Genomic DNA, 23,285 nt, shown 5'->3' on the forward strand with positions numbered 1-23,285 from the left:
TAAAATAAATCATCACATTTATACACATAGACGATAACACACACATATATTATATTGAACATTAAATGACAATTTTAAATAACGTTCGAATAAAATTTAAATAATCTAAAATTAATTCAGCATGCTATTAACGTGAAGAGCACTTTCTTTGAACAACAATAACTTCTGTGTAAGAATTTCACAAGTCACAACCCTGTTCAGGAAAATCAGTGGGTTGCTTAGCTTCTGAATTAAAAGGGAAAAATAAATAGGTAAATTACACTTATTCTATGTGAATAGGAAATTGCAATCACTTCAGATTTAGATCACATTTGACATAAACCTCGAGACTACTGGATATAAGTATGATGAACAGTTCTACTGAGTATTGACACTTTGTCATCTTTCACTAGTTAATCTTTTGGCAAAGTAAAAAATCAAGTGTACCTCTAAAAATTGATCTAGCGTGCTGGTTTCCAAAAATTTATTTATATAAAACTCAAGCACACTGAGGTCTTCCTTAAATGCAGGAAAGGCATGGCAAAATTCATTAAACCTTTACTTAACTTCCTCATACAGACCACATTGCAACAGAAGACTAAACCCTTTTGGTTAACATATCAAGATAACAATAGAGAAATCATTGCATCAGAAGATTCTGGTCCATCGTTATTCACACTTGGTATAATGTTGCTAGGAGATACAAGTTTTACAAACTCTTTGAGTTCTGTAAAGCTGCTATGCTCACTGTAAGGTACTTCATACCTGATAAACAAGGAAAGCTTCGATTAGTTAATAGTTGTAAAAATTTAAGAAACGACAGCCTGATCTACTAACTACCATTGTGCACGGCCACTAAATAGTGCAGTGAATATAACTCAAAAATGTACTTATGAGACCAGCGCTTTAGTAAAACAAACTCTATTGTCCAAAGGAAGAAAAAGAAAAATCTTATGTTTTATAAGGACGTAATCCATGTATATGATTCAAGATTCTGACCAGAAGTATTTAATAAAACAAGTAATGAAGGAAATTAAAGTGTTACCTTATAATAGTACCCTGCTGCCATCTTCTTCCGGGAGACTTCTTTTTACCTTTGCCAAACGTCCAACCAGTGGGGGAGAAAGCAACTATAAGATTGTACCGATCCTAATTAAAGAAAAGGCATCCGATGATTAGAAACGTGGAGCTAAAATGTTAAAAGACAAATGCAATTCAGTATAAGTATCCCCCTCTAAAGCTGTACAACCTAGCCACCAATATATTCGATCATGGAACAGCTCTCAAAAAAATATTATAGATAAAAAAAGTGTGAAAAAAAATACTACTCCTTGTTCCGTCCTATTTATAATATTCTTTTAAAAAATCTGTTGTCTCATTCTATAACATATCTTTATAGTTGAATGATGTATTAATTATTCTTCTTAAAATAACGTTATTCAATCGACATGTTTTTACCAAAAGAAATTCATAAATGAACGACAGTTACTCTCTCTAATGTGGTTTGAGAATGTTAGTACTCACAGAAACCAAAGTTTCGTTGGCAAATGTAATTTTGAAAACATAATACACATTGCAATCAAATTTATCATTTGTAACTAATTTAATTAATTTTTATATGTGTCAATTAATAGAAAGGGTCTTATGATTAGTGACGGAGAGAGTGCGTACATCAAGATACGTTCCTTTTACATTGAAAAAAATACCACAAAGTTAAGCATATAGTCCCTCTGCGAGAAAAACAAGCAGTAGCACTCACCTTATATTGACTTGATATTTGCTTCAATCTTTTGAAGCTTGCGAGCGTCCACATAGGGGCAACATGAATGTTGCTTTCATGTTCATTTGAAGTGAACCACTGCATATCCTCCTCCTTAAATTCCAAACAATTTAAAAGACGCAATTTTGCCGCAGTCACGTGAACCTTTTTACTAAGCGCGCGAGCAACCTCCAAGAATATCCTTTCTTTTCCTAAAAGAACAGGCGAAAATAGGGACGGGAGGAGAAAATCGAAAATTTTCTTATTTTTCCTCATCAATTTCTTAGTAATGGGGCAATACTACCACAGAAACACAACTCTATGGAAACCTACCTATGGTATAGCTGCCGATCAGGAAAAGAGTCTTGGGATTAAAAGTTTCTGCTTGAATGGCATCAATGACGAATTGTATTACAGCCTCTTGTTTCGGAAAGTCATACTGCAATGAAACAGAGTACAAATATTGAAAGGAACTATTAGAGTCAAAGGAAAAAGTATATTACGTTATGAACTCGTTTTAACAAACTGAATTCAGTGACTTATAAACTATGTGCAAAGATTTTTAAGAGAAATGGATGTCCTCGTGTTTTTGGAGAAAAGACTTTGGAAAGGGAAAAAAAATCGTGCATTTTGTCACTTTTTCATTTAGTTTAGACTGGATTATACTCAGTCTTTTATCCTTACATTCAATTTGGTCATTTATTTTCAAAATAATTAAATTTAATCGTTTATGTTTTTTAGAATAAGTCAGAATATCATTCCATTAGTTTATAATTAATTTACTTGCGAACAGTTTAAACATTAAAGATTTAGAACTGTAAAAATACACCCATTTTAAAAATATTTTCAGAAAGCAGTGGAGGATTTTAACCACCACTATAATTAAAAAAACTCTACGGTTGCATACTCGATCGTCTGATAAGAATAAAGTATTACCAACCTATTTCTGTAGTAAATTGTTAAGACCGTCTCTGTCAAACATGCTTGTAAGTTAGTATTACTTTATTCAAATAACAAGCGATATCAGGCATACTATTACTCATTAACTCAAACACGTTAGTTTCTTTGGATAACTTTCTAAAGTTTTCACGTTGAACTTTTTTCCTTAAAGCAACTTTATCTAACTAAAAATGAACCAAACTGAACATTGTATGGAAAGCTAACATTACTGGAAAAGATTAAAATCCAAGAAACATTCTCCTATATTTCAAAAGCTTCTTCAAGAAGCTAGCAAATATAAGTGATTATTTCTCCCAAACACCTGAATCAAATTGCATCAAATTGGCAGATTCATGTAATTTTGCAAATGACTCCATCATTCACATCGGACTAACCTGTGGATTGCAGTATGTTGTATCAAGAATTAGAGTATTGATAGGACACATCTTGAGTAAAGGATTAATTGTCATTTCGTCACTAAACCGGAAATCACCCGTGTGCAGCACAGCCTAAATGGAAAACATCAAGTCATTAATCAATTTCAACATAACAATGTGAAATATAAAAAAGCTCATAAGTAAATCCAAGCCACACCTTACCATTAGGAGGTTGAAAGAGAATGATTATGGAACCTGGACAGTGGTTGGCATCAAAGCAAGTCACATCAACACCGGCTATTTCCATCTTTTGGTTCAGAGGCAAAACATGTAATTTATCATATGAAATTCCAATGTTCGTATTTACTAATCTAGCCGTAATGGAGGAGCAATAAATCTTTCCATGATTGAATGACTTGGTAAGACCTTGATAATCTGCAATTTAACGTGATCACAAATGAGAACCAACAGCCAAGGCGTCACTTGGAAAATTTTGACTCTGATGGAAAGGATCCACTTAAAAGGACTGGCACACCATGAACTCCATTAATTATTTGGTAGTTTAAACAAATGTCTCCAATTTAACGTGATCTGAAACTAATTTTTCTTTTCGGATACAAACACCAAAACACCCAAATGCAGTTTGGAAGAAAATATAATCCACAATTTTATAGCACAATAATGCATTTCCACGTTTAAGCACCAAAACTACTTCGTTACTACATTGTTTTCCATGATGAACATCTTCAATCTCCCACTGTGAATATGATTTCCACAGTAAAGTAATTGCATATCCAAATTTTATGACTAAAGTCAAGCATTATATAGAGAAAACAAACCAAAACAATCACTCAAACTTACTAAGCTGACTATTTGTTGGAGATCCGTGTGCCAACTGTTACATCGAATCTACCAAGAGCTAAGAATACGAGGTCCTACTAAATAGGATCACATCTCTGTGTGTGTGTACATAAAATACATATATACATAAACACGTTTGGATCATGAAAACAGTGTGACTCAACAAGACTGAAATTGTTTTATGATAAAGATTAAAAGGAAACATGCAGAAGTAGACTTACGGTCCAAGTGAAAGTGTGTGAGAAACCAGTGGGAACAATCTCCTCTGAGATATTTGAAAGCATCCTGCATGTAATAATGTATTTGTCAGACAGTCGGACCTACATCAAGACTTGATAGAGCGATAATGGTGATAGAATAGCAGAAGTTTCTTGGATGTTAACGTTTATAATTTATTGGCACGAATATTGCATACATATTTTGCTCATTTTCTTTAATTTTCTTTTCCTAGTTCAGAAGGTCAACATTAAACGTGATTGATGTGTATGCTCAATTTGAAAATAGTCGTCCAAGTGGCCAATAAGCATTTGAATTGATATTGAAACCATTTACCAAGCAGCACACTTGATGTAAAAAACAAGGATTTTTCCTTTTTTAGGTAATTTAGAAAAGACTTTCCTTCTTGCTAAGATATTTCCAGAGTCGTAAATGGATACATGAAGGCAATATACACTAAATCAAGTCAAATACAAATTTATCATTTAAACTAAATATTTACCACTCGGAAAGGCGTTCCTTGTACAGAACACCATTTGGGAACATCACGGAGCTTTCTATTTGTTGTCACATTTTTTGATTTGTGCTTACGACCAGAGTCCAAGTCACTGTTTTTCATTTCCTTTTGTTCTCCAGGAGAAGCAGAAACTTTCTTTTCTTTGGAAGCAAACCCCGAAAAATATTCAGTAATTAATTTGTTTGCTGCTGGTTTAATAGAGCCGTCAGTTTTTCTTTCAGATTTGTCACGCTTTAATTTGACTTTCTGGTTTCTAATCCTTACAGGCTCCGCCAACGAACCCCTTTGTTTCTCATTTGCAGTGGCATCTCCTTTTCTTAGTTCACACAGGGCATGCACAATCTTTTTTCTTGGCCCAAATGCAGTGATACCCATGCTTAAGAGATCCTGCAGATACAGAAATAAATGAGGAAAAATATTGGCCAACATTAATCCTCAACAACAAAGTAAATAGACAAACACTTAACACAAGCAAACCGTAGTATATTTGGGATAGCGAAAAACAAAAGCAAAGATATCCTTATATTTCCAATGACAGCCTCATTAAGATAAGCGGTCTTGATGAACACTCTAGATCACCAAAATTGCAAGTAACTACATTTCCCATCAGTGGGGGAGAGGAGAATAACAACTACAAATTCCAATTGTTTACGTAAAGCTGAAAATTAAACAAACAATTCTTCAAAGCATAAATGAAAAACAATGAACTAATAAAACCCATAAATAAATTCAAGCAACATATGCGGCAGAGGTTATGAACCTAAAACTACTGGAATGAATGAGACCAATTAAATGACATAAGTAAACCTCTTCTGTGAGCCATTGCAAGGTGTTCCAATCAACTTCTTCCCTAACGAAAATCACTTCATACTTTCCCAAACCGAGCCCGTGAAGCCAATCAACAACAGAAGCGACTTTTGGCACATGTGGAGCACCCATATCGTCTTCTGGAACCGCAACCTGCACAGCATTTTCACAACTTATAATTGAATTAAAATTATAAAGTTCCCGACTTCAATCACCATGAATGGTGTTACTGTTGTGCAAAGGGTGTGAATCTCACGTTATCGCTTTTGTCAAGACAATTATTGGTATGAAGATGTCTCTGTTCCTCAGTCAAATTCGAAATATCAACATCACAAAGGGGACACCGAACGGAACTATCTACTTCCTCCAACTCGTCGCACAAATTCATCAACAGACCAAGCTCCGAATCAGAATCTGCATCTGTAGCGTTAAGCTCGCCGGTTCTCGAAACCAACAGCTTCGACTCTATCGAGTTGTGAAGATAATTCCCCTTCTGTTTCAGCTCCGATAAAGACGCGGAAGAAGAATCACTATCGTCTTGTTCAGATTGTTGAACGCTGCAAACCGAAATGCAATCTAGGGAGGAAGGAATGAAATCCAAGCTGCAGTTCAGAATTTCGCAGCCCTCGCTGGGTCGGGCGTTCTCCTTGCCACTGCCACGAAGCGCCGTCGTTTTGCGTTTTGGTTTCTTCAATGGCCGTTGATTGTTGTCGACGGAAGCGAGCTCGTGAAAAGCCATTGCCGTTTGAGTAAGAGGGATCTCAAATTCATCTTTCTCGTCCCAATTCATTGTGGAAATAATCTCTTCTCTACTCTGCGCCAGGACTTGAAGCAAATAAGATACGCATTTCAAATTTTTAAGCGGGAATGAGTGATATGAAATGTATTTTGTTCTTGGGCCAAGCCCATGGTCGCCTAGCGCGGGCCCAGACCCAAGCCCATTTTTTTTTCGCGTTTTTTCACATGTGAGAAAGACAAGCCTTCACTGCTTTATTATTTCCTCCACACTGTATGAATCTGTGAGCTTTTTGTTTAACAATGGCAGCGGAAGACAAGTGGTGCGTGGTGACCGGAGGCAGGGGTTTCGCCGCCCGGCATTTGGTGGAAATGTTAATCCGGCACAACGAATACTCCGTCCGCATCGCCGATTTGGAAGACAGCATTGTTCTCGAGCCCGCTGAACAGTTGGGGCTTCTCGGCCAGGCCTTGCACTCTGGCCGGGCCCAATACGTCTCTCTCGATCTTCGCAACAAGGCTCAAGTGCTAAAAGGTGATGAACCTCTTCTGTTCTCTCTCAATTGTAGCAACAATTTTGTGTCGCGCGCGCACTCGCTAATGTTGGTTTTACGAGTAGTGCAGCATTAGAAGGAGTTGAAGTTGTGTTCCACATGGCTGCTCCAAACTCTTCCATTAACAACTACCAGCTTCATTATTCCGTCAATGTGCAAGGTGAACCTCACTCTTCTGCTTGTTTGCTTGTTCAAAGTTTGAATCTGACTGAGATTTTTCCTATGCAAGGGACAAAGAATGTCATCGATGCTTGCGTGGAGCAGAAGGTCAAGCGACTCATTTACACCAGCTCTCCCAGCGTTGTTTTCGATGGCGTTCATGGGATTCATAATGGTGACGAAACAATGCCTTATACACCTTCGGTATACACTCTAGCAACTTTTCTTTTACTTAATTCACAAATTACCATGCGTTTCTCCTCATGGAGCTTGAGAAAGATAGATAATGGATAGTGTGACAACCGGGGCTATATGTTTGTTATAAGACTAGTTCGAGGTGGTCCTAAGCGTAATTCTATTTGTTTGTTTCAGCCTAATGATCATTACTCAGCTACGAAAGCCGAGGGTGAAACATTGGTTATTAAAGCTAATGGGACTAATGGGCTCTTAACGTGCTGCATACGCCCTAGCAGCATTTTTGGGCCCGGTGACAGACTGTTGGTGCCTACGCTAGTTGATACTGCCAGAAAAGGGAAATCTAAGGTAGATGTTGTTTACCATCCTAATGGTATATATTTTAGTGCCTGTATATCTGACATCATTTCTAAGGCAGGAAATGTGTCTATTACAGTTGAGTTCAATGAAATAATTTAACCTCTTGTTTGACGGTTTTTTTTAGCCTATTGACTTGTTTTAGTGTGTAACCAATTGGGCTGACACTCGAGGTTATTATTTGCTGTGCATATTTGGAGTCTTAGTAAATACATGGTACTTTTTACTGTATAAGTTACTAATTCAGTACTAATGAAAATGTAATATTGAATTTTTTTTATTATCCTTAGGAACATCTTGAATATTCAGAGACTAGCCCAGATTGAATGAAATTGGACTCAGACTGCTAACTAAAACATTTTTCTTTATAGCTTAATGGTTGCAAAGCAATTAACTACTTATTAGCAGAAACTGCCTTCATCCTATCATTCATTCTCTTATTTATATTTCCCTTTTGACCAGTTCCTTATTGGCGATGGGAATAACATTTATGATTTCACGTATGTTGGAAATGTGGCTCATGCCCATATATGTGCAGAACGGGCTCTGGCTTCAGAAGGGCCAGTTTCAGAAAAAGCTGCTGGAGAGGTACCACTGAGATTTTGTTATGATTTAGTAACTTCTTAATATTTGTGTTTGTAAATGAAGATTAAAAAGTAGATTTAGAGAGATGATGATGATGTGTTTGAAGCTTTAGGGTATAGTCTCTTCATTTGGGAAAATGAGGAAACATGAAAGAATGTTTGTTGAGAAAGACTTGCCAGAGACCTTTGTTAAATTAAGAATGAATCATTTGCATTCTCATATTAAAGGGGAGGGAAAAATTATTGATTGCAAGTTAGGAAACTTAGCAATTACTGTAGTATTTTACTGCTAACGGATATTTGTTTTATAGGCATATTTCATAACAAATATGGAGCCTATGAAATTTTGGGAATTCGTGTCAGTGGTATTGGATAGTCTTGGATATGAAAGGTAGTTTCTACATACCGTCACCATTAGTTATTTCTTGTTAAGTAACCCCTTCTCTTCTTTTTTTTTTTGAGATTCTCCCATAGTGTAACCAAGGATTCAAACCAATATTTCATGCAATTTTTTAAGATTTGTTTTTACTAATAATTTATGAAAATACCAATTTGAATCTCAGAAAAGGAGTATTTATAATCTTAGATGACCAGTAGTCAAATCGTAATCAAACACCTAGTCTATCTATGGAAAATTTACCTATATTTAAAAATTGAGTAACATAAACTATCTTGAACTGTGGACACTGGGTTGGTCTAGTGGTTGGGATCGTAGGTTCTAACCCCAATGCAACTATCGTGTTAAAAGAAAAAAAAAATACATCTATTTACTCTGTGTCTCCCCTGCGGAATTCATAGTAAAAGGGAACGTGGTGGCAGTTTCAATTTTCAGATTATGAATAAAATTCTTATGTGATTACACTCAGTTAACACTTTTACATCCTTTTCTGTTAGGTTTCTGGGTTTGAAACCTAACTTAGACAACCCACTCACACACTCTCAGCAAGGAAATGAATGGTAAAAGAATGAATATATGTATTCACATCAACAAATGTATGGTACGATCAGTAACCGAGAGCCTAACCTCCCTCCATAGGCCAAAGTCTTGTCTTTAGACAAAGAATACAAAAATCAATCATGCCCCTTGGATAGAATACACACGCTATTTATAAAGTTTCTCTTCTCCTTCCCACTAACTAACTAACTGTCAAACGCCTCTTCCCTCCTAACTGCCCTCTCATTTCCTCTTCCATCTATCCTCTTACCTTATATCCTATCATTACACCCTGCTGCAAAACAACCTTGTCCTCAAGGTTGGTACAGTAATGCTTGTTCCCATGGCTCATCTTCATCATAGGAAGAGACCCCACGGGCAACTATCCTACAATTCAAGCTGGAGGTTTGGGTGGTGGCAATCCCTCCTCCAATGACTTCCATTCTTCTTGGATTCTATTAGCTTCCAGCATTCTGGTCACCTCTTTTCCAGAATCGTAAGCCTTGAGAAAACGGTCTTCGATGTCTTTCAATGCTTCATGCCGCTCTCTCCCTTCAGTGGGTGTATCAAAAACTGCAAGCCCCCTTTTCTGCGTGCTGGCCCTCCTCCTCACAGAATCCATTGTTCTCTCTAGGGCATTGATTCTTCCATCTGCCCTTCCTTCCAAAGCATTCATTCTTCCTTCCCTCACGCTTCTCTCCCCACGATCCAACACTCTTTTCCTAAGGATATGCGGTAGTCCTACCTTGTTTGGATCTGGCAGTACTCGCCTATTCGGTTCCAGCAATTTTCTCACGTTCGGTTTCGGCCATCCTCTCCCGTTCGGCTCGGGAAGTCCTCTCTCGTTAGGTTCCGACCGTCTTCTCCCGTTCGGCTCCAACAGTCCTCTACCGTTCGGTTCTGGCAGTCCTCTCATGTTCACATCCGGCAGTCCTCGCTCGTTCGGTTCCGGCAGTTCTCTCACATTCGGTTCCGACCGTCCTCTCATGCCCGGTTCGGCCAATCCTCTCCCGTTAGGTTCCAATAGTCCTCTCTCGTTTGGATCCGACAGTCCTCTACATTCGGTTCCGGCTGTCCTCTCTCGTTTGGCTCGGTAATTCCTCTCCCGTTAGGTTTCAGCTGTCCTCTCACGTTCGGTTCCAGCAGTCCTCTATCGTTCAGTTCCGGCAGTCCTCTCACGTTCGGATCCAGCTGTCCTCTCCCATTCGGGGCTTGGACGTATTCTTCCGCAGTCCCCGACTACTTACTGGCTGCTACCCTTTCAACGATGGTACCCCCATTCCGTTTTCCAAATCTCACCACTGCCGCCCCCTTCTAAACTTCCCAAGAACGATTCTTGGCTTTCTCCTTCCAGGCTCTGAACTAGTAGCCAGCGCTCCCTCCATACTGATGTCGACTAGGCGCACCTTTTCCTCCTCTGTCACACCTTGCCACTCGAAGAACTTCTCCGTCTTAGAGATCCACCCCAACGGATCAAACCCTTCGAAAGTGGGTAGTTCTACCCTTTTTACCCAATTAGGTTGGCTGTCTCCTCAGTCTTCATCCCTTTCCTGCTCTGAGCTCTCCCTTCCCCTTCTTCGATTCTTGTTAACAAAATGTTGATCTTCATCTCCAGACCCTGGAATGCCTTTCAATCCTTTTTCCGGGTTCCACACCCTTCCGCCAAGAACTCGCAAGAGTTCTTTGGTTTCTTGTCGCATTTCTTGCATATTTCTTCTCCATTCTGCCATGCTCATTTTTAGCTCTGTCTTGCTCATTTTCTGTTCGTTGGTCCTTCTCTCCAAGGAATTGTCTCATCCTTCCATTCTTCAACCCTTTCTTGATCACTTCTTGATCCCTTCTTGACGTCTATCCGGTAGGTCGGACCAATTTGTTAGTTTCCTGGGTTTGAAACCTAACTTAGACAACCCACTCACACACTCTCAGCAAGGAAATCAATGGTAAAAGAATGAATATATGTATTCACATCAACAAATGTATGGTAGGATCAGTATTTGAGAGCTTGACCTCCCTCCACAGGCCAAAGTCCTATCTTTGCACAAAGAATACAAAAATCAATCATGCCCCCTCTACAGAACACACCCTATTTATAAAGTTTCTCTTCCCCTTCCCACTAACTAACTAACTATCAAGCGCCTCTTCCCTCCTAATTGCCCTCTCATTTCCTCTTCCTTCTATCCTCTTACCTTATATCCTATCATTTTCATATGTTTGTTTTCACAGTATGAAAGTTGCAAATTTTGGTTGTCCTTTATCATCAGGAGCTCAAGTTGCTGTCAATTAGGGATGTTGGATTATGGGATTTTTTGTCTTGCTATCCTAACCAGTGGTTATTATTTTGTTATCTATTTTATCCTTAAGTATGACTTCTATATGTTAATTAGAATATTGGCCTCGGTTATTAATCAATCATTCCTAAGTTTTATAATTTCTTGCATTTACATTTGAAACAAATAAGGAATACAATTATGCCTTTTCATTCAGATAAACAAACATGAACATTACAGGGGCATTGTCAAAGCTATTTTCTTGTTATCTGAGTCATGCTATCTTTTGCAGGCCAAGAATAAAGATCCCTAGCGTTGTTATCTTGCCCATTGCGCATTTGGTAGAGTGGATATATAGGCTGCTTGGCCCATATGGGATGCCAGTGCCTCAGTTAACTCCTTCAAGGATAAGACTCGTGACCTGCAGCAGAACTTTTGATTGCTCAAAAGCAAAGGATCGCCTTGGCTATGCCCCCATCGTAAAAATGCAGGTCTCTGATATTTATGAAAAGTAATAATATATTTTAGCATCTATTATTGACATTCATCTTGTTCATGCTGAGAAGTTGGCTAACTTCATGCCCCCAAAATCACTGACAATGCCAAGTTAGGATTATATAATATATTATGAAAACAAGTATGAGATGCTATTCTTAAATAAATGATATTTCAGTGGTGTACTAAGGTTATTAACATCTATTGCTGTGAATATATACATAATCATACTTGCCTGGGTGTTTCTCCCATACTAATGATAACGTATTTTTTCTTGCAGGAGGGCCTAAAGAGGACAATTGAATCATATGCACACTTGAAGGCAGAAAATCAACCTAAAACTAAAAGAGAAGGTCCCTCAAAAGCTTCCAAATATCTTGGAAGTGGAAGAGGTGTGAATAATCAATTCTATGTACTAACTTCTTTGTTGGACAATCTGGACTTCCTTGTATAGGAGAATTAATCTGTTAATCTAACTAACTGCCATATATAAATAGAAACATGGCTGCTGATAAAATAAATAAATAGAAACATGGCTACTGCTCTTCCATTACTGTATCACGTGGTTGGTTGACTTTGATTGTCTCATGAATCTGATTAGATTATGATCAAGAACATTTTCGTAGACATTAAATACATAACATTTATTTTCCACAGGTAAATCGTCATAGATAGAGCAGGAAGTTGTTGTTTGTGCTCACAATCACATCATCATGTACTACGTATTATCCATATGTTTCAATCTTGGTAGTTTCTTTTTTTAATTTGGTATAAAGGGGGACTGTGTCTGATGTGCTAGTTCTAAGAAGCCTGAAACAGCAATTGAACCCAAGTTCAAATTTTGGTGTTAATATTTCTAACGTAGTTGATTATAAAAATTGACTGCTTGTTGTCTATTTACGTGATCAATGTTGTTAGATCTCTTCTACCTCCTATGCAAACACTATAGTGTAACCGATTTGTGCTGGGAGTAATTTTACAGCTTACATTTATTTATCTGCAAGTTGTGATTGATCTGCTAATTTGCAGTTGCTGACACGTTGCTTTGGAAGGATAAAAAGCAAACTCTCATCACATTGTTTGTCTTCATTGCAATATACTTCAATTTCATTGCATCAGAAAATACCATCATTAGTGCTCTGACAAAGCTTCTATTGTTTGCATCGATCTTTTTATTCATCCATGGCATTCTACCTGCAAAAATGTAAGTATACTATGTACTATTGAATATTTCTGTTGCCAATTAACACTGTATGGTACTATTAACTTGTCCAATGATTTATTATTATTATGATAACCCTTAAGTCAATCCAGTTCTTAGAAGCATTGAAGTTTTTTATGTGAAAAAATAAATGGAACTATTGCTATATTTTATGCTTGTGCAGGTTGGGATATACTGTTGAGAAAATGCCCAAGTCATGGTTTCACTTGTCAGAAGATAGGTCACATAAATTTGCTCTCTCAGTGGCCTCATCATGGAATATTGCTGTTAATGTTTTGAAGTCCCTTGCAGAAGGGAATGATTGGGTACTGTTATTAAAGGTATCTGCACCGCATTACCTATATTTTCTTTGCCATTGCTTGCTACTGTGATTATGATGTATAGGATGCATCGATTTTGAAAATCCTATCCCTTTAATATATTATTATTATTCATATAATAAAATGTGCATGGTAATAAAAATATCATTTTCTTTAATATATTTATTTTTAAATTAAAAAGTATTCGTGCTGTATGTCGGTAAACTTGTCAGTGAATTTGTGAAACACTATAGGTGAAACCCATAATTTTGGAACCTTCATTTCAAAATTTCCATGTAAAATTTTTGCATAAAATCAAGTTTTCTGTTTACAAAAAGGAAAAATTTACCTAGTATAAGCTTCTTACGTATCAGAAATGCTGACACATCTTTCCTTTGATGATCAATAGGTTGTTCTCTCTCTGTTCATTCTTAGCTTCCTTGGAGCCTTTTCACTTCAGAACTTGTATACTATAGGTCCTCTCTCGTCCTCTCTCTTTCTCTTTCGTGCGTGCACACACACACATGCATGTGGCGACATGAATTTGCCTGTGCCGAAAATATGTTCTATGCTTGCCTCTATTTAATTGAATCTTTTTCTGCAACCAGTAAAATTGTGACTGGAGGTTTATATATATTACTTGAATTCACAATAGATTTGTGACATTGATGAATTTTGAGTCATGTTTGATTACTTTCTCATTAAAAAAATATCATGTGCAATCAACATTCAGATGTCTGACTTAGTATTCCTGAGGGTGACAGGTTGCATGTTACACCTCACTGTTTTTTCTATTGATTTGTGTTGTTTGAATCCAGAGCCCTGAAGAGAATGATACAAGTTTTGCCTTTTCTTCTTTTTTTTTGGGGTGAGGAATGATAATAATTTTTTTTTCTTTTTGTGGGTTACAGGAGTTACGTTTGCATTTATAGCTTTCTACGTATACGAACAGAAGGAGGAAGACATTGATGGCATATTTATAAAAACACATTCTTTTAGTTGCAAATTGAAATCTGATCTCACCAAAAAGTTTCTTTCTTCAAAGAAGATTGATTGATAAGCTTTTTTTCCTTAGATAGTTGCACGTTAAATGTTCGACTGAGTTTCGTGTATGATTATTTTATAATTGTAATTTAATTTTATATTTGACCAACTTGCAAAAATTTGCTTCTTGGAAAACTCTTGCTTTCGACGTGTTTGTTGGACACTCATGTAACTGATGGAATTTCAAATTTGCAGCGGTTTTCTTTCCTTCTTTTTCTTTTCTCGTTTTCGTTCTATACCTTTTCAACTAAAAGATTTTTGCAACTGATGATGGACAGTGAGTATTTATACGCCTGAAATATATTTACAACGGAATTTTGGGATTGGACTCAGCGTAAGCAGGGGAGCACCTCACTTTATAGAGGAAATTCCTAATGATGTGCCATTCAAAAATAAATGGTTGAAGATATTTCTTCCTACTTTCGTTAAAAAAGTTAGGCTTAAATTCTTAATTGGTCTCTATTTTAAGAAGGAATTTTCAGTTTAGTACTCATTTTTAAAAGTGTATACATTGGGTTATCATGTTTTGCAATTTGTGTGAATTTAGTTCATTTGAACCATCAATTTGGCTTAAAAATTGTAAGTGGACAAGTCATTTTGAGTTGGAGCATGTTTATTAACTGTTTGAACGTTTGGACACTTTCTAATTGGTGTTACAAACTTGTTTGAAGTGTCATTAATTCACTAAATTGACACAAATTGCAAAACATCAATGTATACAATTTTAAAAGCACTGAAAATTCTCTCTTAACATAGGGATCAATTAAGGATTTAAGTCAAAAAATTATAATAAAAAGGTATAAGTCATCCATGCACTTCTTTTTTTAATATTTTCCGGATGTTCCGAAATATATTTCTGGATTTAAAAATACTTAATCTGGTAAGTACTTTTACATGGACAATTTGGATAACAGAACATCATAATTTTGAGACAAATGAAAGTAAATATAGAAGAAATCTTTTGTATGATAAAACTAAATGCATGGTTATGGATGAAACAAATTTATGTTAACTTTTCTTGAAGACTAAATTGTATAATTAGTAAAAATGGTAAGTGAAATATTTTTTTTAATGTATTTGTATTTAATTAACTATGATTATTTATTAATTTAAGTATTGAACATGAACATTGATTGATTAAAGATAATTTAAAAGTAAATAAAATTACTAAAAAGTTATAAAATATTCAAGTAAAGAGGTTGGATTTTATGACTTAAACTCTTAACAATCATCTGCACGATATATCTTTAACGTACTCAAGTATTAATATAATAAGAATAGAAACCTTAATTTCTTGAAGACAAGTTTTAAATCTGATGTGAAAATACTTATCCCTTAAATTGTTCAAACACAATATTTGTATTAAGAAAATATGTGTAAAATGACCAAGAGTTTTGGTTTATATGTAGAACCAAACTTCTTGGTTGTTTTATTCATGCATAGATTTCAAAAAAAAAATTCAATAATTAGACACCACCCAAAAAGTATAGATACTCCATCATACATGTGAATAATGAAGATAAAATATAAAATCAATGAAATATATTTTATTACATAGAAAAAGATATGTAAGAAATTTAGGTATATCACATTCAACCCTAATGAAGTGGGGTTTAACTACTTCTATATGTTTATAACACAAGAGGGGATTAAAATGGTAGAATGGACGAAGAAAGATGGATTCTTTGAACCCTAGAAATACCTCAACCCATATCATGAGTCTAAGTTGCATTCCCACACCGAAAACTCTTCTTTTCTTCAACTCTCAACATTTTAATATAATTAGGCGAAAGACTCCAAACAACAATTCTCTATTCTTTTCCAATCTTCAATTTTCCTACAAAATAATTCACATATAAATCTCGCATATTTTCATGAAATCAACACAAAACACATCATATAAAGATAGATAAGAAGTTTTAATAGGGATGAATAATATATAATCATCCCACTTATGAATTGTCCAAAGTAAAACTTTCATGTTCTCATTGGTATCAATGTCCTTTTCTTTTCTTAAAATCTCTGTGATTTTAGGTTAAACATTAAAGGTTCTTTTATCTCCTAATGTATCTTTGCCAAATACTACCATTTATATGCATAAGGATAAAATTGCCATATCATATGAATCACGACGATGTTGTACTGCGATACAATGTTGTTTTCTAACTATTCCTAAGATAGTTAGTTGTAATAGGCACAGGGATTGAGTGTCAATGGCTACTTAGGAAATTTTATTATATTTTGAAAGTGGGTGTGATTTACTACATTATATGTAGGTATCAAATATGTGGTTATAGTGAGGCAATGTGACACTTCACATTTGAGTTATATCAAGGAAACACGGGTAGGGGTTATAAAGGTGCAATGACGATGTTAGTGCTTTTATAACTTGTTGTATGAAGCAAATAAGCGAAGTTCATAAAAAATGAAACTGACAATACATAGAAGCAATATTGTCTAGGACGAATAAAATGTTTTCACCATATTAATCCAGGACAAACCTATGAGGATATAATGATTATATATGAAAATAATAAATAAATAGAGTAGACGCAATATAAGTCATAATTAACTTGATGAATATGTATCCAACTTATGGAGGTTGTTTAATGTTAAATGTTTGGCAAATGTACTAATAGTTACTCAAGTAATAAAATATCATCTGTTGGGATTGAATTCCTTGAATATTAGATTACAATTTATGTAATTTTGAGCAACTGAAAATTAGATAGAATAACTGGAAATTAGATAGAATGCAAACGTATAAATATAACAAAAACTCCAAAAATATAAAAAATTTAAGAGAATTTTATTTCATTCCTTTTCATATAGAATTTGACTCCTTTCAATTGATGCAAGAAATATAATTATCCACTTAGTTTATTAAGAGTTGTTTATTCTTAATCTCTTAGATAGGTAAACTTATTCATTAAATTCTAACTCCAATCCCTTATATTAATTATAATTTAATAGAATCATGAAGAATAATGATAATCTCAATTGCAAACTAATTAGATATATCAAATTTTTTAATTGTGACAACAACTTAATCTATTATATTCACATTTACAAACAACCTTCAATCTTTTCATTGCGAAATTACTTAGAGAATCAGTAAATAGAATATTCAGACAATTAAAATTAACTAAATATCAATTGTTAAGGTTTAAAAACTATAACCAAAGGATTAAATTTTTTTTTTCTTATATTTATATTTGATAAAGTATATTCTATATACTTAAAATGGAAATGTGAGTCTTTATTTTCTAGACAAACATTTAAGAGTAAAGGTTAATATGTTTAGTTGTTAAACTTTGATTGCGAAATTGAAATTTGTTTTTGATTGAAATTATAATATATTTTGGTTTTCAAACTTTAAAAATGAATAAATATAATTTTTTAAAACTAATTATGTTAAATTTTGTTTGACTATCAAACATATATCTCAACACACATTAAAAGAAAAAAGTGTTAATTAGTGTAAATAACTCAAATATTAATCCATTAAAACAAGAATATATTATACAGTGTAAACAACTTAAAATGATATATAATATGAAATGAATTTTATACGTAAAAAAACATATGATATAAATTACTTTTATTGTAATAGCCAAAACAATCTATTATAACTTTACTTTCTTTTTTACAAAATATTTCATCAAGTAGGAGATCCTTTGTTTTCTTTTATTATTTAGTATTTGTTGTTCAAATAGAGAATTTCATTCTTATGGTCACCTTTAAGTACCATACGATACTCTGTAACCTTTGCATGGATATGGAACAAAACTTGTATTTGATTCTAAATTTCTCCAAACATTATTTTTACAGCAACGACAGTTTATATGAAACTTAATCAACATTAGTATCAAATTTTATTAATAGTAAATATTACAATATTAATAGTAAAGATTATAATATTAAATTTTATGACTAGTATTATAAAAGGAGTTAAAAATTGTATTCCTTTTCTTTATTATGACAAGAAAAATACAATATTACGTTTTATTATATTTATTGAAAAATGTTATTCGATTTTAAAAAAATATATTCATAAAAGATTGTTACAAAATAAATAAATTTTACAATTTTAGCATATATGTATATATTATAAATAAGGGTTAAATATGTTTTTAGTCCCTATACTTTAGGACGATTTTGGTTTTAGTCCCTCTTTCAAACTATAGTACAATTTAGTCCTTCAACTTTAGAAAACTCTAGTTTTAGTCCTTTTTACCAAATTTTTTAAATTTTATTTGCTGTTTCAAACACGTTACATTATAGCATTTGGATTGTTTACACTGTTTGACACTGCTCCAATGTTAATTGAGAAACGCGTTTGAAACAGTAAATAAAGTTAAAAAAATTTGGTAAAAAGGACTAAAACCAGAGAGAGTTTTCTAAAGTTGAAGTACTAAATTGTACTATAGTTTGAAAAAGGGACTAAAACCAAAATCGCCCCAAAGTATATTTAACCCTATAAATAATAAAAATTAAATTTTGAAAAATAGTTGTAAAATTTAAAAATAAAATATTAAATTTAGATACATTAGTAATAGTGAAATTAATAATAAAATTTAGAAATATATATAAATACTTATATATATATATATATATATATATATATATATATTTTTTTTTTTTTTCTTTTTTTTATTTTTATAATTTTCACTCCAATTTAAAAAGTATAATCAGAAAAAAGGCATCTAAAGTATAAAATGTTCCAATTTAATCCAGAGGGGAAAAAGTATCTGCGCCGCACCTGTGTCAAACTGGAGGAGAGAACCCTAGAAACCAAACTCTGCTCTTCATACTCTGCCTCCGTAAGGCTGAGACCATTGTTGCTACAATCATGGCGGATGTCATGATAATGAAGGAGATCGAGGACACAGCACTGCGTTTGGGCGTGGATCTCTCCACTCTTGATCTCGACTCCATTCGTCTTCCTCCCGGTGAAACTTGCGGAATTGTCAGGTGTCTATTTCGTATTTTCCAATTTATATTTGTTCTGGCCGCTGAACTGAAACCCTAGATAGCGTTGTTCTTACGCTTTTTTCTGTTTTTTTGCATCGTTTAGTGATGACGAGGAAGTTTACCAGGAAGATAATCTCGAGTTCGAGTCCGGATTTGGCAACATCGTTGTCGTCGACAACCTTCCTGTTGTTCCGAGGGAGAAGTTTGAAAAGCTCGAAGGAGTGGTTCGTAAAATTTATAGTCAGATTGGTGTCCTCAAAGAGGATGGCCTCTGGATGCCAGTTGATCCTGAAACTGATAAAACCCTAGGGTATTGCTTCGTTGAGTACAATACTCCCCAGGTATATTCGCTCTTTCTTCAATGTACCTGAACAAATTGACATTTAAAAGATTTGTTGTATTGAGTCTTTTTGTTGTTGGGAATGCCAGAGTTGATTGTGCTTTTGAAAGTTTTTCAATGGATATTGAATTGACTTTTTTTATTTTTACATTGGACTTTTTTTAGGAAGCAGAGCTTGCTAAAGAGAAGACGAACGGATACAAATTGGATCGTGCACATATTTTTTGCGTGAGCATGTTTGATGATTTCGATAAGTTTATGAAGGTGCCCAACGAATGGGCTCCGCCGGAAACTAAGCCGTATGCTCCAGGGGTAATGCTTATATATACTTTTCTTCTATTTGCCTCTTATGATGCATGCTATCATGCCTAGACTTTAATGTATCCATGCATAAATTACTGTTTGTGACAGTCACGGTCCTGACTTTTCAATTAACAATTATGGCCTTTTGATACGATGATAATAGGATTATTGAGGCTTTTTGAGCAATTTCATGTAAAAAACTATGTATATGTTATCCATGTTTGCACTGCCTCACTTTTAATTTGGTTCTGTGCATAATTAGGTGGATTTGTGAATACAATTGCTGTACGTGTCGTATGGTTTAAAGTTTGTGCATTATCTGTTTGTATATAGCTATTATCTTGTAGCTTTCACACTTGAACTTCGTGGCTTACTGATATTTCTGGTGCTCTTTGTTTGTGGCATCTCTTTTAGGAAAATCTTCAACACTGGCTCACTGATTCAAAGGCCAGGGACCAGTTTGTGATTCGCGCCGGTTCAGATACTGAGGTTTTGTGGAATGATGCAAGGCATTTGAAGCCTGATCCTGTTTATAAGCGTGCTGTGAGTAAAAATTTTATTTCAGTATCGTGTACTATAAAATATTTATAGTGCCTATCTTTACATGATTGTGGATTGATGTAGTTTTGGACCGAAAGTTTTGTCCAATGGTCTCCTCTGGGTACATACTTGGCCACTGTTCACAGACAGGGGGCAGCTGTATGGGGGGGTTCTTCAAGCTTTAACAGGCTTATGCGATATGCACATCCTCAGGTTTTCTTTGAGATTTATTCTGTGTAATTGTTTGCTTTTTTATGTTGGGTTCCTTTGATTTTTGCCAACGATTATTCATATTAATATTAAACACAGGTAAAACTTATTGATTTTTCACCTGGGGAAAAGTATCTGGTAACTTATAGTAGCCATGAACCAAGCAATCCTCGAGATGCCAATGTGAGTGCTTCCTTTTTTATTTTTTTTTTTTTTTTAGTATTCAGACACCCTTCCTAACTCTAACTTGTTTTGTAGAGGGTTGTGATTAATATATTTGATGTGAGAACTGGCAAAGTGATGAGGGACTTTAAAGGCAGTGCCGATGATTTTGCTGTTGGAGGGGCTGGGGGTGTCACAGGAGTTTCATGGCCTGTTTTCAAGTACTATTTTATTCATGTTTTTTTGTCTGTCTAATGCGACTATATAAGCATCTGCCTGGTTTCTAATTCAGTAATTCATTGGTATCACTGTCTTTACAGATGGAGTGGTGGAAGAGATGATAAATACTTTGCAAGGATGGGAAAAAATGTGCTCTCTGTGTATGAGACAGAGACATTTTCTCTTGTTGACAAGAAGTCCCTGAAGGTTGAGAATATAATGGATTTCTGCTGGTCTCCAACTGATCCAATTATTGCTCTCTTTGTTCCTGAGATGGGGGGTGGTAACCAGCCTGCGAGGGTAAGTTTGTGCGTACTTTAATGGCCATATTATTTATGAACCGTTTTATATTTGTGTTCTTTTTTACATATTTATAGGTAAGTCTGATCCAAATCCCCAGCAAGGAAGAACTCAGGCAGAAAAACCTTTTCAGTGTCAGTGACTGCAAGATCTATTGGCAAAGCAATGGAGACTACCTTGCTGTTAATGTTGAACGCTATACAAAAACAAAAAAAAGCACATACACAGGCTTTGAGCTTTTTCGTATAAAAGAGAGAGACATACCGATTGAAGTATTGGAGCTTGAGAATAAGAATGATAAGATCATTGCATTTGCCTGGGAGCCAAAAGGCCATAGGTTTGCGGTTATTCATGGTGATAACCCTAAACCTGATGTAAGCATTTACTCCATGCGTACTGGTCAGAATAGCCGAGTTTCAAAGCTCACTACTCTGAAAGGCAAGCAAGCAAATGCTCTGTTTTGGTCACCTGCAGGTCGCTACATTGTACTGGCTGGGCTGAAAGGATTCAATGGGCAGTTAGAATTTTACAATGTTGATGAACTTGAAACCATGGCTACTGCTGAACATTTTATGGCAACAGATATTGAATGGGATCCAACTGGAAGGTATATGGTTCATCTAAATGCTTAATGATATTGCTGATGAAGGCAGTTCAAATATTAATCTTGTGTAAAATCTGATTAAAATTTTATTTACCTTAGGCACTAATTAAGTTTTCCATTTCTGGGTTTGCTGAAGAGTACTTTTCATTCGGTTGTTGATTGTTACTAGCTTTTGCTTTTTCTTTGCACTGCAGGTATGTTGCAACTGCCGTGACATCAGTTCATGAAATGGAAAATGGTTTCAATATATGGTCTTTCAATGGCAAGCATCTATATCGGATTCTGAAGGATCACTTCTTTCAGGTACTGTATCATCTGCACTGTTATGCATTTTTTTTGGCAATTATCCCCCTATTAAATAGTGTACATGGAAGAATTATGTTTGAATGTACAATGTTGAATCTATGTTTTGGTAGTATGATTGTGATAAAAGAATTTACATATCTTTGAAATTGTTACAATAATCTTACTGCTAATCTGCATGTTGTATGACGCTGATTACCCTGTGTATAAATCAATCGCCTCTAATTTGTTTTCTTTTATCTTATAGTTCTTGTGGAGACCAAGGCCACCATCTTTCTTGAGCCCTGAGAAAGAGGAAGAGATTGCCAAGAACTTGAAGAAGTACAGCAAGAAATATGAGGCAGAAGATCAAGATGTTTCACTGCTGCTGAGTGAACAAGAACGTGAGAAGAGAAGAATGTTGAAGGAAGATTGGGACAAGTGGGTCAATGAATGGAAGCGAATCCACGAAGAAGAGAGCTTACATCGACAGAAGCTCAGGGATGGGGAAGCCAGTGATGAAGAGGAAGAATATGAGGCAAAGGACATTGAAGTTGAGGAAGTCATTGACGTAAAAGAAGAGGTCCTTCATATTGAGTACGGTCAAGAGTGAGTTTTATAGCTTGACTTGGACCAGAACATTTTATTCTCTTTGTCGAGGTTTAGTTGGGCATTTGTGAAACCCATTTTTGTAGTCTTTCATTAGTTTTTTAATGTAGAAGGAATTCCTTTTACTTCCAAATTTATGTGAAAGACAATTTTACTGCCTCCTTGTGGCGAAATTGTTCACTCATTCCTCGTTCTCTGCTCTAACAAATGCATGAAGAAATATATGTTGATATATATATATATATATATATATATATATATATATTATATAAATGCATGGAGAAATATATTTTTATTTATTTTATTATTGTTGTTGATGTTGTTACTCTTGTAAGTAGGTTTGTGAATATACATGTGATTGAACATTATTTAAAGTTTGTGCTTGATGTTTTGATGTGATTACACTTGAAGTGTGTTTTGGTGTAATTAATTTGAGTATATT

At 34.9% G+C, this 23,285-nt stretch overlaps 3 protein-coding genes across 3 annotated transcripts; 2 read left to right on the plus strand and 1 right to left on the minus strand.

Annotated features, from left to right (window-relative positions):
* Positions 1 to 373: 373 nt before the first annotated feature.
* Positions 374 to 6,343, minus strand: LOC106761198 (DNA cross-link repair protein SNM1). The gene is made up of 10 exons (XM_014644722.2): positions 5,712 to 6,343; positions 5,456 to 5,608; positions 4,634 to 5,035; positions 4,137 to 4,200; positions 3,272 to 3,489; positions 3,073 to 3,186; positions 2,072 to 2,177; positions 1,739 to 1,950; positions 1,025 to 1,128; positions 374 to 744 (listed from the first exon to the last, which is right to left on the minus strand). Exons 1-10 carry the CDS (start codon positions 6,243 to 6,245, stop codon positions 600 to 602), a joined length of 2,052 nt encoding a protein of 683 aa, XP_014500208.1. The 5' UTR covers positions 6,246 to 6,343; the 3' UTR covers positions 374 to 599.
* Positions 6,344 to 6,438: 95 nt separating this feature from the next.
* On the plus strand, positions 6,439 to 14,517 carry LOC106760856 (3beta-hydroxysteroid-dehydrogenase/decarboxylase). Its single transcript, XM_014644289.2, has 12 exons — positions 6,439 to 6,725; positions 6,815 to 6,904; positions 6,974 to 7,107; positions 7,276 to 7,446; positions 7,918 to 8,043; positions 8,351 to 8,430; positions 11,533 to 11,731; positions 12,016 to 12,127; positions 12,765 to 12,939; positions 13,121 to 13,277; positions 13,666 to 13,732; positions 14,168 to 14,517. Exons 1-12 carry the CDS (start codon positions 6,494 to 6,496, stop codon positions 14,311 to 14,313), a joined length of 1,689 nt encoding a protein of 562 aa, XP_014499775.1. The 5' UTR covers positions 6,439 to 6,493; the 3' UTR covers positions 14,314 to 14,517.
* A 4,512-nt stretch (positions 14,518 to 19,029) lies between these two features.
* On the plus strand, positions 19,030 to 23,047 carry LOC106761952 (eukaryotic translation initiation factor 3 subunit B). Its single transcript, XM_014645585.2, has 11 exons — positions 19,030 to 19,274; positions 19,378 to 19,615; positions 19,780 to 19,926; positions 20,332 to 20,460; positions 20,542 to 20,670; positions 20,767 to 20,850; positions 20,926 to 21,050; positions 21,150 to 21,348; positions 21,426 to 21,955; positions 22,147 to 22,255; positions 22,503 to 23,047. The coding sequence occupies exons 1-11, from the start codon at positions 19,153 to 19,155 to the stop codon at positions 22,845 to 22,847; spliced, it is 2,157 nt and encodes a 718-aa protein (XP_014501071.1). The 5' UTR covers positions 19,030 to 19,152; the 3' UTR covers positions 22,848 to 23,047.
* Positions 23,048 to 23,285: the final 238 nt, after the last annotated feature.

This window comes from Vigna radiata, chromosome 5, assembly GCF_000741045.1.
Source record: "Vigna radiata var. radiata cultivar VC1973A chromosome 5, Vradiata_ver6, whole genome shotgun sequence".
NCBI lineage: Eukaryota > Viridiplantae > Streptophyta > Magnoliopsida > Fabales > Fabaceae > Vigna > Vigna radiata.

What these genes read in the sequence shown, in the direction of transcription:
- LOC106761198 (XM_014644722.2), bottom strand. Translation starts at nt 6,245, where the DNA reads ATGAATTGGGACGAGAAAGATGAATTTGAGATCCCTCTTACTCAAACG. An exon ending in AAGGAACGCCTTTCCGAGTG is followed by an intron (nt 4,201 to 4,633) that starts GTAAATATTTAG and finishes TATTACATGCAG; the next exon opens with GATGCTTTCAAATATCTCAG. An exon ending in CAGCAGGGTACTATTATAAG is followed by an intron (nt 745 to 1,024) that starts GTAACACTTTAA and finishes CTTGTTTATCAG; the next exon opens with GTATGAAGTACCTTACAGTG.
- LOC106760856 (XM_014644289.2), top strand. Translation starts at nt 6,494, where the DNA reads ATGGCAGCGGAAGACAAGTGGTGCGTGGTGACCGGAGGCAGGGGTTTC. An exon ending in TTATTCCGTCAATGTGCAAG is followed by an intron (nt 6,905 to 6,973) that starts GTGAACCTCACT and finishes TTCCTATGCAAG; the next exon opens with GGACAAAGAATGTCATCGAT. An exon ending in ATTGGGTACTGTTATTAAAG is followed by an intron (nt 13,278 to 13,665) that starts GTATCTGCACCG and finishes GATGATCAATAG; the next exon opens with GTTGTTCTCTCTCTGTTCAT.
- LOC106761952 (XM_014645585.2), top strand. Translation starts at nt 19,153, where the DNA reads ATGGCGGATGTCATGATAATGAAGGAGATCGAGGACACAGCACTGCGT. An exon ending in TGCGATATGCACATCCTCAG is followed by an intron (nt 20,671 to 20,766) that starts GTTTTCTTTGAG and finishes TATTAAACACAG; the next exon opens with GTAAAACTTATTGATTTTTC. An exon ending in GTGGTAACCAGCCTGCGAGG is followed by an intron (nt 21,349 to 21,425) that starts GTAAGTTTGTGC and finishes ACATATTTATAG; the next exon opens with GTAAGTCTGATCCAAATCCC.